Source organism: Amphibalanus amphitrite, unplaced genomic scaffold (assembly GCF_019059575.1).
Source record: "Amphibalanus amphitrite isolate SeventyFive unplaced genomic scaffold, NRLGWU_Aamphi_draft 000092F_arrow, whole genome shotgun sequence".
NCBI classification, from domain to species: Eukaryota; Metazoa; Arthropoda; class Thecostraca; order Balanomorpha; family Balanidae; genus Amphibalanus; species Amphibalanus amphitrite.
The window spans coordinates 837,044-851,131 of NW_024881588.1; the positions used below are offsets into that span (position 1 = coordinate 837,044).

The following is a 14,088-nucleotide window of genomic DNA, read 5'->3' on the forward strand; positions in this document are numbered from 1 at the left end:
ACTTTATTTTTGGTGGCCTTGTTGGTCACTACATGCAATTCTGACACCATCCGGGCGCTCATAACACGCTGATGTGTGTTCCTTTGCCGGATGTTTGAAGGTTGGGACGGGCGGGACGTCGGACGCATCAGCAGCCCCCAACGCGTTGTTCTGCAGGTTTGACGGATGAAATAGCTTCGAAGATGTCTCACCCAACCACAAAGCCAGCTGCCTGTCCTCCTCTGTTCAGGTTTGGCGGTCTTTAGAAAACTTAAATTGACAATCCTGCTGTTAATTCATGAATTTTGGCCATCTCGATTGTTTGTACGGCTTGATTTTCGAATTTTCGCGGATTTATGTATGAATCGTGATATCTTAGATCGGGTACCCGGCCAAAGTAAACCATTTCGCCTGTTTTCGGGTAGACTGTTGTCGTTTGGTCGCGGGAATGGTGACCACCCATTCGGCGCCTGAATTCGCCGAGGTTTTACTGCCGCCAACGGCTTTGCTTTTTAAGTCCTCTTAAGTTTTATTATGCTTCAACCAAAGGTGTAATTGAGTAATGCTGGTGCCGAGACCGTTCCGAGTCCCTTCCGCACCAATCCAGCCAAAATAATCACAAACGCTTTCCCTGGCAACTTCAAATTGAGCTCTTTGCCCATTTTGGTCTTGAGCAGCGTATGGCGTCAGCACCACTCGAAGCCGAGAGGTGTTGTAGACCTTCCAAGTCATTTTTCAAAGTAAGGTCACTTTTGTTAGATGAGGCGACAACAAACACGACCAGTCATGTTCCATAACAGCCCGCGCTCATACAAAATCTCCACTGACGGGCGAAATTGTAAGAAAATACATGTTCGCGTAATTACTTTCCACCCTGTATCTGTTATATCACCTAAATGTTAGGGTAAAAACATCTCAATCATACTATCGTTCTTTTTTCTAGAACGAAATCACGCAAAACACGCAAATCCACAAAAAAACGCACGCAGAAAACGCATAGAGTAGCCAGGCCTTAAGACTATTCTCAGCCGCCTGTTACCTATGGAGACCGTTCTGGGGCAGCTCTGTCCCCCGGCCAGCAGGCGAGAGTTGAGAGCGCGCTACCGTCGCGTGCGAAGGTCGCCCAGCCGTGATGTCAGAGAGCACGACAGAAGGTGATCGGGAGGCCAGAGAGCGATGGTCAATAGCGATGGATCCCCCATCGGTAGGGTGATTTGGGTCAAGGCCAGATATAAGTAAAGCCAATTCAATGTCAGATTCAACGTCGGATTTACGGTGTTTGTGAATAATAAAAGTAAGTTATTTAAAAGGGGAAGACTGGTCAGAAATTTGAATAAATTAATTCTGGCGCTGGTTGGCGTGATTACCCACGAATCAATTAGAGATTTCCATGACCAAGAGTCGCTCAAGGGAGTTGCTTAGGTCACATTTCCAAAACAAAACATCAGACTAGTTAAAATGGCGTGCTGCTGGCGTTACTGACAAGTGACAAAGTAGTTTGCTAGAAACATAAACAATTCAGCTAGATGACTCAGTACGAACTCATTCTTCACTGGTCATGCTGATATTTAATAGTTAACGACACGTAGCGTAAAACAAACCTAATCCAGTTACCGTCGTCTGCTCAAACATTGTGAAAAGTGAATCGCCAGCGACAGGTGCGGGGCGCGTCTCACGAAACCACTTCTGAGTTCTGACTTCTGACCCATTGTTTGCCGCTATTGATCGGAGGTGACGTGACTTGTCACGTGGTTTACAGAAGGTCCTGGTTTCAATAGGTCCAAACGACGGACGGTGCCCGGTGCCGGCCAGTCCCAGACTCGCCTTTACCGGGAACCGGAGCCGATTTGGTCTAATGGACATCGTCTGCCGCGGCTGGGCCCAGACATACACGAGGTCACGAAATCGGCCTCTTTGGCGCATCGTTAACTATTAAAGCTGATTGTTTTCAGGATTTGGCATGAGTTATGACAGTCTGATCCGCCATGCTACGGTGCATGCAGATGGCAGTTTCAAAGGAACGGAATGCTTCATGCGGGCATGACGCTGCCAATAAGGAGGATCGTTATTGATGATCGGCTCGGGCTCGTTTATCCTCGGATTGACGACATATTTTTAGAGGTCAGACTGGACCGCAATGATGCTGGTACAAATGCTACGCAGTCGAACTGGTAAAGGACAAGACATTACGTGTGTGAAGCAGATTGCAAAAAAGCAAAATAAACCGAGCGGCACTACCTATATTTCCACTGCAGAAACGAAGTCGTCCATACACGGAGGGGCATGATTTAAATAGCCAACTAGGTCACGATGATAAAAAATGCACCTATGATTATGAAGATAGAAATAGGGGAGAGTGGGGTAAGATGCCCCGGGTGGGAAAGACGCCCCACCCCCTCTAGCGGCGAAACAAAGAATCGAACCTGGAAATTAATGTTCTTAGCGTAAAGCGGAAGCCTGTCTTGTTAACTGCACAAAAATTTGCGAAGCTCAGTTGGGCAACGGCTGGCTGGTGATTGCATGTTTTTTATTTGCTGCTTTCAAAAAATATTTTGGTGTCAAAACATTGTAAATATCAAAGAAGGTAGATAATTTTTGCGTCCCTTGCTATAGTCGTGATACATTAACATGCGTGTATAGTGTGTCCCAAACAGTTTGTTTCAGGGTGTAGTTTTATGGCTTACAAATTGTACTGATTTAATGTTACTTCGGTCCCTTTGGGTAAGATGCCCCCTGTCCTGATGGGGAAAGACGCCCCCCTAAATCACTAGGCTGTCCTTCAAGCAGCCCGTCAAATCATTTATTACATACTTGTGATGAGAGACAAAAGCCGATTTGGGACTATTGAGAGTCCAGTACGGTCGGGTGCTCCCCCTGCCGGTCTCTCGGCCCACACAGCGACTTTTTGGGCGGCATCTGACTCTGAAAGCCCTCACGACGGCCTCTGTGGGCCCCATTATTGGCTCCAGGGCCCCTCACGACATCCTTTGAGGGCTCCCACGTTGGCTCCACGGGCCGCGCTGGCATCTGAGGTCCCCACGATGGGCTCGAGGGCCCTCAAGCAACATGAAGACCTATAAGGGCCCCACAGTGGTCTCCGAACGCCACCACGGAGGCTTGTTTGGCCGCGCTGGACTATGATGGCCCTAACGATGACCTCTGAAGCCCCTTTCGACTACTTTTGAGGGCCCTTGCGATGACGTTTGGTGTCTACTGCAGGCTCGAAGGGACTACTGATTCATTCAGGCGATTCACGTGCCCATTTATGTCACTTATAGTGCAGGGGGCATCTTCCCCAACGCCAGGGGGCGTCTTTCCCACTCTGTGGGGTAAGATGCCCCCTTTCACTTCTTTAGGAAAATGCTTAATAGCAAAAAAAAAGGTTATCATATTTCAGGCACGAAGGTGTGATATTTTTGGAGAAAAATGATGTCCGCTTCCGTTGAAACTCCAAATTTTTGCTTTCCGATCGTCATTTTCGAATAATATATGACATAGTAAAACCCTGGGCATCTTTCCCCACTCTCCGGGCTATCCTTTGGCACAGTGCTACAAGATGCCAGTTTACTTACAACGCTCTAACATACGCTGTTGCGTGCATTGCACACTGCACAGTGTACTGGCGGTTCCGATCCCCTCCGGTGATAAAACTGACCATCTGCCCTCTGACCCGGTCCGTGGGGCCATTCACCTCGCCCCTCACCCCCTCCCCTCCCCCAACGGCCGCTCAGCGGCGTCCGTTATTGATCTGTCTCGCCGGGGAGGGGGTGTAGGGGGGGGGGGGTCAGCACCTGCGGCCGCCGCGGGCGACAGTCACCTGCGTCGTGTCGATACCCCGCTGACTGGCGACCCACATGAACGGGCCGTCCACCGGTGACCCGACTGACCTTTCCACCGCGCCGGGGCCCGTGGCCGACAGTCACCAGCGACGGAAATCGGCCTTCGTGTGGCGGAACAAACACTAAAGCCTGTCATGTGTTCTGAAAGAATACCTTGTGTCAACCTTATTAACATCTTTGCTTGGTCAAACATGGTGCAGCCTAGCTATGGGCTGAAGGGCTTGATATTTGAATTGCGTTATAACAAAAGTATATCTTAATTGTGTTTGTGTAAACAACAGCGTATCCATCTAATGTTAAGACGGTAAAATTGCGAAAGCGCAGGCGCGTAACCACGAATCTGAAGTTACTGGGGACCACATGGAGGGCCGCGAATACCAAATATGATATTTCAGGATCAGCCTTCGCCGGAATGCGTGTGTGTGTGTGTGAAGGGGGAAGAGGGTGGGGGCGTTTTTGGCCACACCTGCCAACTTTTTTTGCGCATGTAAGGAAAACCGCGGTGCGCACCGCCGTGAAACTTGGTATAGCTTATGATATATCAATTTCGCATCGTGTGTGAAAATTTTGACCCCAAGTCACCTACGGTCAGGTCACCAGGGCAGGGCAAGTAAAGTAACCATGCCTCTAAAAACTTTGTGACTATGTCATTCCTATAGTTTACATCCCAGAAGTTTGAAACTCGAGCTTTTACGAGAGGAAATCAGTATGAAAAATTCGTATACCTATCTCAAAGTTTGCACATCGGTGACCTAATGTCAGGTTAATTTTCGACCTCTTCATTATAGGTCATTGGGAGGAAATTGAAATACTTTTCTTTTGGCCGAAAACACATTCAAAAACCGTGACACAGGTAAACATGACACACTGAACCGGAAAATTGCACCTGTGACCCCTCTATGCCCCTCAGCTCATCTTAGGTCATGAAACATCCCCAACAGTTTTTTACCACAACTTTAGGTAGAAACATGCTAGAGCGCTGAAAACAGCATGAATGTGTTCAGCTCAACAATACCAATCAAATGGCATGCAACATGACCTTTTCCCTGACCAGGGGTCAAATTTTAAAGTTGACCTTTTCAGGTCAACTTATAGTTCATTCGACACGTCTCGACGAGACAAACGCGATGCCGGTAAAATCAGCGTCATACAAGTTTTAAGTCCAAAGCTATGATGCAAAAACCTTTTCCGCAAAAACGCCAGCCTGGAAGCTAAAACGTTGACCTTAGGTCAAGTCTGCGAGCATTACTCAGAAATGCTTTTGAAAGCGCTATCGAATGCGCTTTCCCGCAGCATTGCAACTCTATTGGTTCCTGACTTATGCGCCGATTTGTGAAAAGTTGTCAAAATTTGGAACAAAATTTCGTGAAAATTTTACAGTTGGTGACCTGTAGTGACCTCAGCTATGACCTGATAAAAAAATGATGTAGGTAATTCTGGAAGATACTGTAGCGAGCTATCTGTTGCTTTTCACTTCGTCTTTCTAGCTTGCTTACTTTCCGATATAACCTGGTGTGGCCAAAAAGCCCCCCCCCCCCACCATGGCGAAGTTGGCTGAGAGGCCCACCCGGGTGCTGGTTAAACAAAACATCCATAGTTTTGTCTTACGTTGACTACATCTTTTCACGTCGATTTAGAGACAATATGTCGCTATTTAACCCTCGCCCGCACATGGGGGGTGGCAACCTGGTGGTTGCCACCCCCCAGGTAGTCTTTCTGCTCTGCACTCAACATTTTTAGAGCTAGAAGGCTGATTTTTCGTATAGCTGCTCCTCTATCCTTTCTTGATGTCCACTGAAAATTTCAAGTTTCTGTGATTTTTGGTTTCGGAGATATGACCTTGTTTTTCAGGTCATGTCATGACCCAAATGGCCAATTCTCAACATCTTGCGTTTGCCATGGGCCTTATGAGCTTTTGACACCCTGATTTCGGCCTTTTTTGCCAGTCTTACCTCCCACCTATCATGGAACATGTTGTTCGACGATGTACAGGGGTCAAGGTCAGGGTCAAGGTCACCTAGGTCATCTAAGATAATTGCGTTTTAGGCAAGCTGAATTTACTTTTTTGAAGTTTTTTGACTGCATTTTTGGTAAAAGCTTCTCAGATCATGATTTCATGTAATATGGACCCAAAAACAATCGGTGCACACATCAGTATACACACAGACACACACAGACATACAAACACATATAATTGACCTTGACCTAACTTGACCTGAAATGACCTCAGCAGCAAAATTCTGGTCGGGTAGTGTGACAAAGAGGTTCTAGCTGGCTTGGCACCAGAAAACAGCATCGTCATCGGTATTTGATAAGCAGCACACTTGATATCCAACGGTGACCCAAAACAGCAACATTTTTTAGTTTGACCTGACCTGGAAGGTCAATGACTGACCTGAGAAGGTAAAACTGGGTATCATTGGATTTGTCTCTTCCCAAAGAATCTTTTTGGTCTTTACTGCTAAGCTCTATCTCCAACAGGAACGAAATGGCGCGGGGGGGTGGCAACCACCCCCCCCCCCATGTGCGTTCTAGGATGGGAAAATGGCATGTGCGGGCGAGGGTTAAGCAAATTGAGGTCGTCAGTTTTACTGGGGACGGTCCCCAGTAACCCAAAAGCTACTGGGGACCGGTCCCCAGTGTCCCCAGTGGTGGTTACGCGCCTGCGAAAGCGTTATGTAATTACAAATCAATCAAATAAGCACACCACACAGCGTTGCCTTGAGTCAATATGCTCCACGAGTGTATTAGGTAAAATCTATACGTTTACGAGTCATATATTTCTTTATTTCTTTATTTCAATTCAACACCAACGGGCAGCATACCCAGTAACAGGTGCAGTCATTTCATAAAACTCAATAAATAGACATACACATAACACAACACAGAAAAATAATGCAACCGCAAACACAGTAAAATCTGATGACTGATACCACCTTGAAAGACACGGTTACGAGAATTCAGTCATCTGTCAGACTCCCATCACATGCCGTTTCACTCTAGTTCTGAATTCCATTGCTTTTGTTTGTTTGTTTGTTTTGTTGGGTTAGGCCCTTTCGGTCGACAAGACCATTGCAGAGCCGGAAGGATGATAGGAATTAGGGGGAGACATTGGTCTGGGCAGGCACCCTAGTGAGTCGCCGGGGCTGAGCCCGTCCAGAGGACAGGCCACCCAGCCCCAAGGCACTCACTGCACCCGGCTACGGGGTGCGCTCCCTCAGGAGCAGCGGTGCCGCTCCAAGGGAGCAGCCCGCATGAGATAAAGTTGCCTGTCCAGCCCGGAAGGGGGTTGCGGCGTGGAGGAGAAGGATTTCTGTATCCCGAGGATAGAAGCACGGATAGGTGCTTTGCGCCGCTTCCCATATTCCATTGCGCCGCTCTCCCATAGTTATATCCACATCTCTGTAGTGTTTACATCAAGAAAAGCGTTGCATGCCTTTGGTATGCGGTTGAAGGCGCAAAAACGAACCGTTTCAACTCTTGCAAATGACACAGCGAACAAGGCCTGAGTACGTAGTTGGCGGAAGGGTACAGCGATGGGGAACTTCTCTACCAAAAACTGCGAGTCTATCCGGTGCCTGTGGACATTTCGTATAAACATGATATCATGCTGCTTGTGTCGGGCAGCAATGGTGTTGACCTTAAAGTATGTGACTATATATTACTGACCGGGCCGACGAAATTATTTGGAAACGAGGTTTGCAAAATTGACGTAGGCCCGAGTGCGAAGCACGAGGGCCGGAGTCAAATTTTGCAAGCCGAGTTTCCAAATAATTTCGTACGGCTGAGGTCAGTAAGACTTTTCCTACATGCCACATACCTGCTAGAAGTTTCGACAGGTTTTGGTGACACTTTTCTACAATTGTTTTGTCCATATTTTCCTAACAGTGATTGCGCTACCATGCTGTGGATAAAGCCTTAAAGGAAATTTATAGAAGAAAATGCATCAAAATACCTTACTTCAAAAAGAATCACGTCTGAAAATATCAACTCAGAATGGCACAACAATTGGATATCCAAGGAACATAATGCTTGAATGATTTGCCACGACATAAGAACAAGAAGAAGGTATAATATTCCTAGTGATTAAACGTGAATTTTCCCAGTGCTCTTGCAAGAATCTTTGATTAATGATTTATTCATGTAATCGTACTTTGTTGATATGCCCTATGGCTAAACGTTCGTCAAATACATTGTATTTTCCATATTTTACATGTTTGTTTCGAGGAAAGGACTACAACTGCCAAATAAAAACGCATTAACTTAGGCCCAAGGTATCAGTGGACATATCAAACGAAGATAAGACAACAAGCGATAACGGATTTCGATTAATAGGCGCATATCTTACCATAATTTCGGCTTTGTAACCAATACAAAATATTTCAAAACCCTTGATAAGCAGAGCAGATATTTACCAAAAAATGTTATTTTTCTAATTTTACGCGGCAAATATCATGCAATAATGATGTCAATTATACATTCACTGTCAATTATACCTCTGGGGCCGTATTCACGTCGACTTCGTAAGTCGATTTTCTTTCGTAAGTATAATTTGGTATTCACGTCGACACTTCTTAAGTTTTTATCGACGGAGTTCACGTGAATAAAAAAATTAACTTAAGAAGTAGGTCAAACTTAAGGAAATTCTTACGAAAATGATCAACGTGAATACGGCCCCTGGACTAATGCGATAAACTGTAGTTTAGAGGTCATTGCCCTGGGCAGTAAACTCGGGCAGTAAACTTTTGTTTCCTGCCCCGCCTATCAAATAACATGGCATTTTGACACCGACAGTTTCTTGGTCATAGTTTTACTGCCCGGCTCGTGCTGTGCTTAAGACATACCCCGGCATGTAGGAATATATATTCCTGCCCGGGGCCGGGATGATTCAATAAATGTCACCGAGGTTTTTTAGCGAAAACTCCGAGGGCCGTTAGGCCCGAGGTGATTTTGCTTAAAAAAAGCGAGGTGACATTTATTGAATTCCCGGCCTTAGGGCTGGAAGGTGTTTCCCATACCTGCCAAAAAGCTCACAACTATATGATAGTGACGTCAGCAGCCGTGTGGTTCAACGTGTTTAACCACACCCCTTGAACCACACGGCTTGTAATTACGAGCGACTAGCGAGCGAGCGCAGCGAGCGAAGCGAAGTCTTTTCAATATAACGGAAAAATCTCAGTATGAGCGGCCCGGCCCGGCCTGGCCCGGCCTGTAACGCTTTTGAGAGGCTTATATCTCAGCAACCGCTGGACCGAATGGCCTGCGGTCTTTTTTGCTGGGTAGCCCCATCCCTTCTACCCCGTAATTGACTACTTTTGATACATCTCAGTGACCGCCGTGGCACGTGCCACGTGAAAAGTCAAGGGTGTTCAAGCAGTTTTGCAAAAGTAATGATTTTGAGAGGCCCATATCTCAGCAGCGGCTTGAGCGATTGTCTTGCGGTCATTTTTATAGGGTAGCTGCATCCCTTCTACCAAAGGTCGGATACTCTTCATCTATGTGAGTGACCCCCACTGCACGTGCAAAATACAACAATAAGAGGTGCCAAATTTGTTCCCATTTCAGTAACTCGGTAATTACTGGGGCGATTTCGCTGAAACTTGGCATACAGGTAGGCACCCACCAGGCAATGCATTCCCATGTGCTGCGGTTAGGGTGCTACTGCACGTGCGCACGTGCAGGGGGTGTTTCCAGATCTCGAGAACGGCTGGGCCGATTGCGCTCAAATTTGGTACACGGTTGGGGACCGGTTAGTAGGGTGCCGTGCAAAAGTCATTTTGGACCCCGTTTGCACGTGCGCACGTGCAGAATGCCGCTTCCAGATCTCAGGAACGGCTGGGTCGATTGCGTTTAAATTTGGTACACCGCTAGCGACCGGTTAGAAGGGTGCTTTGCACAAGCCCGTTGGAAGTACCCTCTCGCCCTTCTGCACGTGCAGGGCTCACTATCTCGCTCGCTCGTTCTTCGCCCAAAAGGCGTTTTACTGGTATTAAAGCATTGCATTAAACTTTGAAAAGTGTGGTACAGTGCACGTGCCGTTTAAATGCCTGGATGTCTCGATTTAATCATGCAATGTAGCAGGTATGGGAAGAGTTCACCATAGTCCAAGGAAACTGCTGCATCTACACGGCAGCGGGCACAGAGCCAAACTAGAAACTTTTCCTGGACACGTTCGATCCTTTTCATATGTGTTTGAGCCGTACCAGCCCACACCACGCTGCAATATTCCAGAATTGAACGGACATTAGCAAAGTAAGTTGACATGATGGCACGTTGGTTCGCCAAACTGAAAGATCGACCGCGCTTTCCTGTCGCGTACGTGCGCATGAGTAGTCCCAGAGCCATGTTGGCCTTCCGAACAGTGCGGTCTACATGCTCGCCAAGCGTGAGCTTCTGGTCTAAAAATACACCCAGATCTCGCATCACTGTAACGCGCTCAAGCACTACATCTCCCATCGCGTAAGCTGCCATTACAGGATTGCGCCCCAGTGTCAGACTCAGAACCTTACACTTGTCCGGGTTCAGTGTCAGTTTCCATCATACGAGTCATATATTTCATTACCCGTACGTACCTCCTATGAATAAAACGGTGAATAATCTGTTTTATGTTAGCGATTTTAGCCAGCTCGTTAACATCTATGTGCTGCTCGTTTCAGGCACGTGTATATCGAACCTCAGCGACCCAAAGAAGAAGACGGGTCACATCCCGTACCGGGACAGCAAGCTGACCAAGCTGCTCGCCGACAGTCTGGCCGGCAGTGGCGTCACGCTGATGGTAAGACAGGGTGTCTGAAGAAGAAGTTAACGTTACCCTTCTAATGTCTCCATGATTGGCTTTGCTTCTCACAGACGCACGTCGCTCTTCGGGGTATTGCCTAATGCGTGTGACGCGGCGGTGGCCGCCTAAAGTTATGCTGCGCCGCAATACTAGCTCATATTCCTCCCGCTAGATGTGTCTAGTAGTGAGCGCCTGCAGCTGTGCTGCGCCGCAATACAGGCCGATATTCTTCCCGCTAGATGTCACTAGCAAAGAGCGACTGAGGATATGCTGCGCCGCAATACAAGCCTATATTCTACCCGCTAGATGTCACTAGTAGAGCGCCTAGAGCTATGCTGCGCCGCACGACAGTCTTACATGACGTCTTCCCCGCTAGATGTCTCTAGTAGTGAGCGCCTTTAGTTATGCTGCACCGCCGAACACCATCTGCCAGCGCGCGAGGCGAGGCGGCCTGTCTAAAGTAAAGATAGAGTTTCTTTAGGGTCGTGGAGCTATCGAGAGGGATATCATGGGAATCGAAAATCGCCTCCCCCATTTCAGGTGTTTTAGAAGTCTCGAGAGGGGTCCTTATTACATGACCGTGCGTTTACTTATTATGATGAACGTTTTTCTTCTGTCTGCAGATCGCGTGCGCGTCCCCCGCGAGGAGCAATATCAGTGAGTCCCTCAACACCCTAAGGTACGCCTCCAGAGCCAAGAGGATCAAAACCAAGCCCATCGTCGTTATGGTAAGTTTATGAACCGTCTGGCAAGACCAAGTGGCCGGTATACATTTTAACGGCCTGATTCTGGTCCCCGGACAGCAATTGTTTCTACTTTTGCCGGCTTTTCAGGTCTGCATGTGTGGTGAAGTTACAAGCATCACATCGATGACACTCAAGCTCTTTTCCTCATTATTAGATCGATGTTTTTCAATTAAATTCATAACCTAGGAACAAGGAGAGTGGTTGTGGCCATTAATTAGAGCTTAACCGACCAGATTACTGCTATCCTGCACTGTAGGTACATATAAGAGTCTGATTCATGTGATAGCACATGTTTACATTCGTCACTTCCTCCACCAGTTACGCCTGTCCGGCGGCTGCGGGCCGGCTGACCTCCCCCCTCCCCGACAGGACCCGCGCGAGTCTCTCATCATCAGTCTGAAGCGCGAGGTGCACATCCTGCAGCAGGAGAATGACCAGCTGAAGGCGCTGCTCAACATCGGAGCCCACGGCGAGGTGCCGGCCATCACTAACGGCACGCCCGGCACCGGGGGCGACGCGCGTGAGTGGCGACATCTGTGCCGCCGGCGCCGGGTGGAGGAGACGGGTCCCAGCGCGAGGTCACGGCTCTGTCAGTTATTGACTCAGTGGTATTTGTGCCAAATGTAAAGAGGTTTTGAATGGTGTGATTTCCCTCGTTATGGAGTTTGCCGGATGCTCAGCTTAGAATATACGTCCTTCTCAGTTAAGACGGTAAACCGAGAGCCTCACGAGCGACGCGTAGCCTGAATCATTTCGGATAATGTGTAGTGCAACATAGGACGATCCCGTCCCAATGGTCCACCGTGCAGACCACCCAGCTCCACCCTCCCTACTCTCCCCCAGGACGTCGCCCATCGATCGCCAAACTAGCGGTGGACAAGGAGCGTCTCCACGAGCTGAAGACCGAGGAGTTGATCGAGCTGCTCCAGGAGTACATGGCCAACAACACGGCCCTCCGTGACGAGAACCTGGACCTGCACACGCTGCGGGATGCGCTGATGCGAGACCAGGATGTCATCATCAAGGAGAACGAGCGACTGCTGCGCAAACTGGAGGAGATCAACAGGTCGGAGATTAGCGGCGGTGGGAACATGCACACTTGGCTGCTGCGGGAAAAGGAAACGCAGCATGATGGTGATAGGCGGGATGGAGGGCTGTATAGGACGATATCGGGAGTCCGCGGGTTTATAAAACGGTCATCGCCGTTATACTGTATCCAACTTTTCGAGTAGATGTTGATGGTAATGAATGGTGCTACATAAGATGTTTCATATTGAAATCTGGATGTTGCATGGTCGTCGTCAGTTTGTTGCCTGCTTTGCTTGACTGGGATCCTAGGACCAGGTATTCGTCAACATCACTAATAAATTGCTTAGCACGCATCGGAGCAATCCATTCACACGCTCCTGCTGTTGTGGTGACGCCCACTTTCCACCCACGCGCTGCTTTCTGCCACCGTTGTCTGAAGGCGCGGTCCCAGTGTCGGGGTGGTGTGACATCAGTGTGCCATTCGCAGCACGTGCAGCCGGTCCCCCATCGTGCCGGCGCGTCCGACCTACTCAGCCGACCTGCAGGTGCAGAGCCTCAGCCAGCCGTCCACTCTGCCCAACACGCCCGAACGGAACGGACACGGCGGAGGTGACGGCCAGGTCAACGTGTGGACCAACCCGCGATACGTGAGTGGCCGACGGCGCCGGGCCGGGATGTGGCACGCGAAAAAAGACGAAAGGCTTTCGCCTCAGCAGTTTTGTCGATTGTTAGGTCGATTTATGGGAACATCATTTAATCAATTACCGGCGTGATTTGTATGTGAAAGTCCCCCAGCCACGTTACGCTCAGTGTGCGTTTAAGCGGTGAAAACAAAGGTGGTGGGTGACAGTCTATGTAGCGGGGATCAGGGGCTTGGCGACAATCCCAGTTTGAGCTGTTCGTGCGTGGCTGGCGCAACTTGCTAAGAAGGCATTCTGCCAATTGGCTGTGAGGCACAAGGCCCAAGCATCTGCCAAATAACTGACATATTTTGGTAGATCTAGGCTCTGCATGAGGTGGTTGGGGTTGAAACGACGTGGCCGTTTGGCAGCAGAATCGCTTTCGATTTGTGCCGTGCTGAAAAAGGAACTTTTTTCGCTGTTCGCAGGAGGAGAAGAAGAACAGCTCACCGAGGAAATCGAAGGTCCCCAAGTCCGTCGACAAGGAGCTGGAAAAGCGACAGATGAAGGGCTCAGAGTAAGTTTGTTGAGGGCGAAAAAAAAATAGGATCGGGCTGCAACACTTGTAGGTTTTAAGCGGTGTTTCATCGAATTCGTAAGGCCAAGCAATTAAAATTTTGGCGCGCCAGAATTTGCGGCCAGATTTTATTCATTTATTCATTTAAGCAATAGGGCCTATATTTTGAAAAAGGCGATAGCACTGCCGATGCTATGTTTGAGAGTAATGTGATCGAACCAGGGGATCTTCTATCTATTCCAGCAACATCAAGGGCAAGATCCAGCAGCGGACGCCGTCGGGGACGAGAAGCGCCGACGGCAAGAAGCCCAAGTCGCAGGCCATCAAGAACGACCTGGCGGCGCGGCGTCGGGCCGGCGCCTCGCCCGGCCGACCGCCCCGGGCCAACCAGTGAGTGACCCACGCCTGGGCCGCGTGATATTTGGGTACTCGGCGTGAGGTCTCATTTATTAGCATTTACGTAAATGAGTCCACTCAGTGTGAGACGTCATTGTATAATCATTTTCGTAAGTGAATCCAC

The 14,088-nt window shown here is 48.7% G+C and overlaps 1 protein-coding gene across 9 annotated transcripts in view; it reads left to right on the plus strand.

Moving 5' to 3' along the window:
- LOC122380177 (kinesin-like protein KIF12) overlaps positions 1-14,088 on the plus strand; it is a 40,201-nt gene that overhangs the window by 24,334 nt on the left and 1,779 nt on the right. For 5 of the 9 annotated variants that reach the window (XM_043363109.1, XM_043363103.1, XM_043363106.1 and 2 more), the window contains 7 exons: positions 10,475-10,593; positions 11,220-11,324; positions 11,712-11,862; positions 12,186-12,408; positions 12,859-13,018; positions 13,480-13,568; positions 13,812-13,958. In XM_043363109.1, the coding sequence (XP_043219044.1) occupies positions 10,475-10,593; positions 11,220-11,324; positions 11,712-11,862; positions 12,186-12,408; positions 12,859-13,018; positions 13,480-13,568; positions 13,812-13,958 (994 nt within the window). The remainder of the gene's footprint in view (positions 1-10,474; positions 10,594-11,219; positions 11,325-11,711; positions 11,863-12,185; positions 12,409-12,858; positions 13,019-13,479; positions 13,569-13,811; positions 13,959-14,088) is intronic. The other 4 variants (XM_043363110.1, XM_043363111.1, XM_043363108.1 and 1 more) reach the window with 1 other exon arrangement.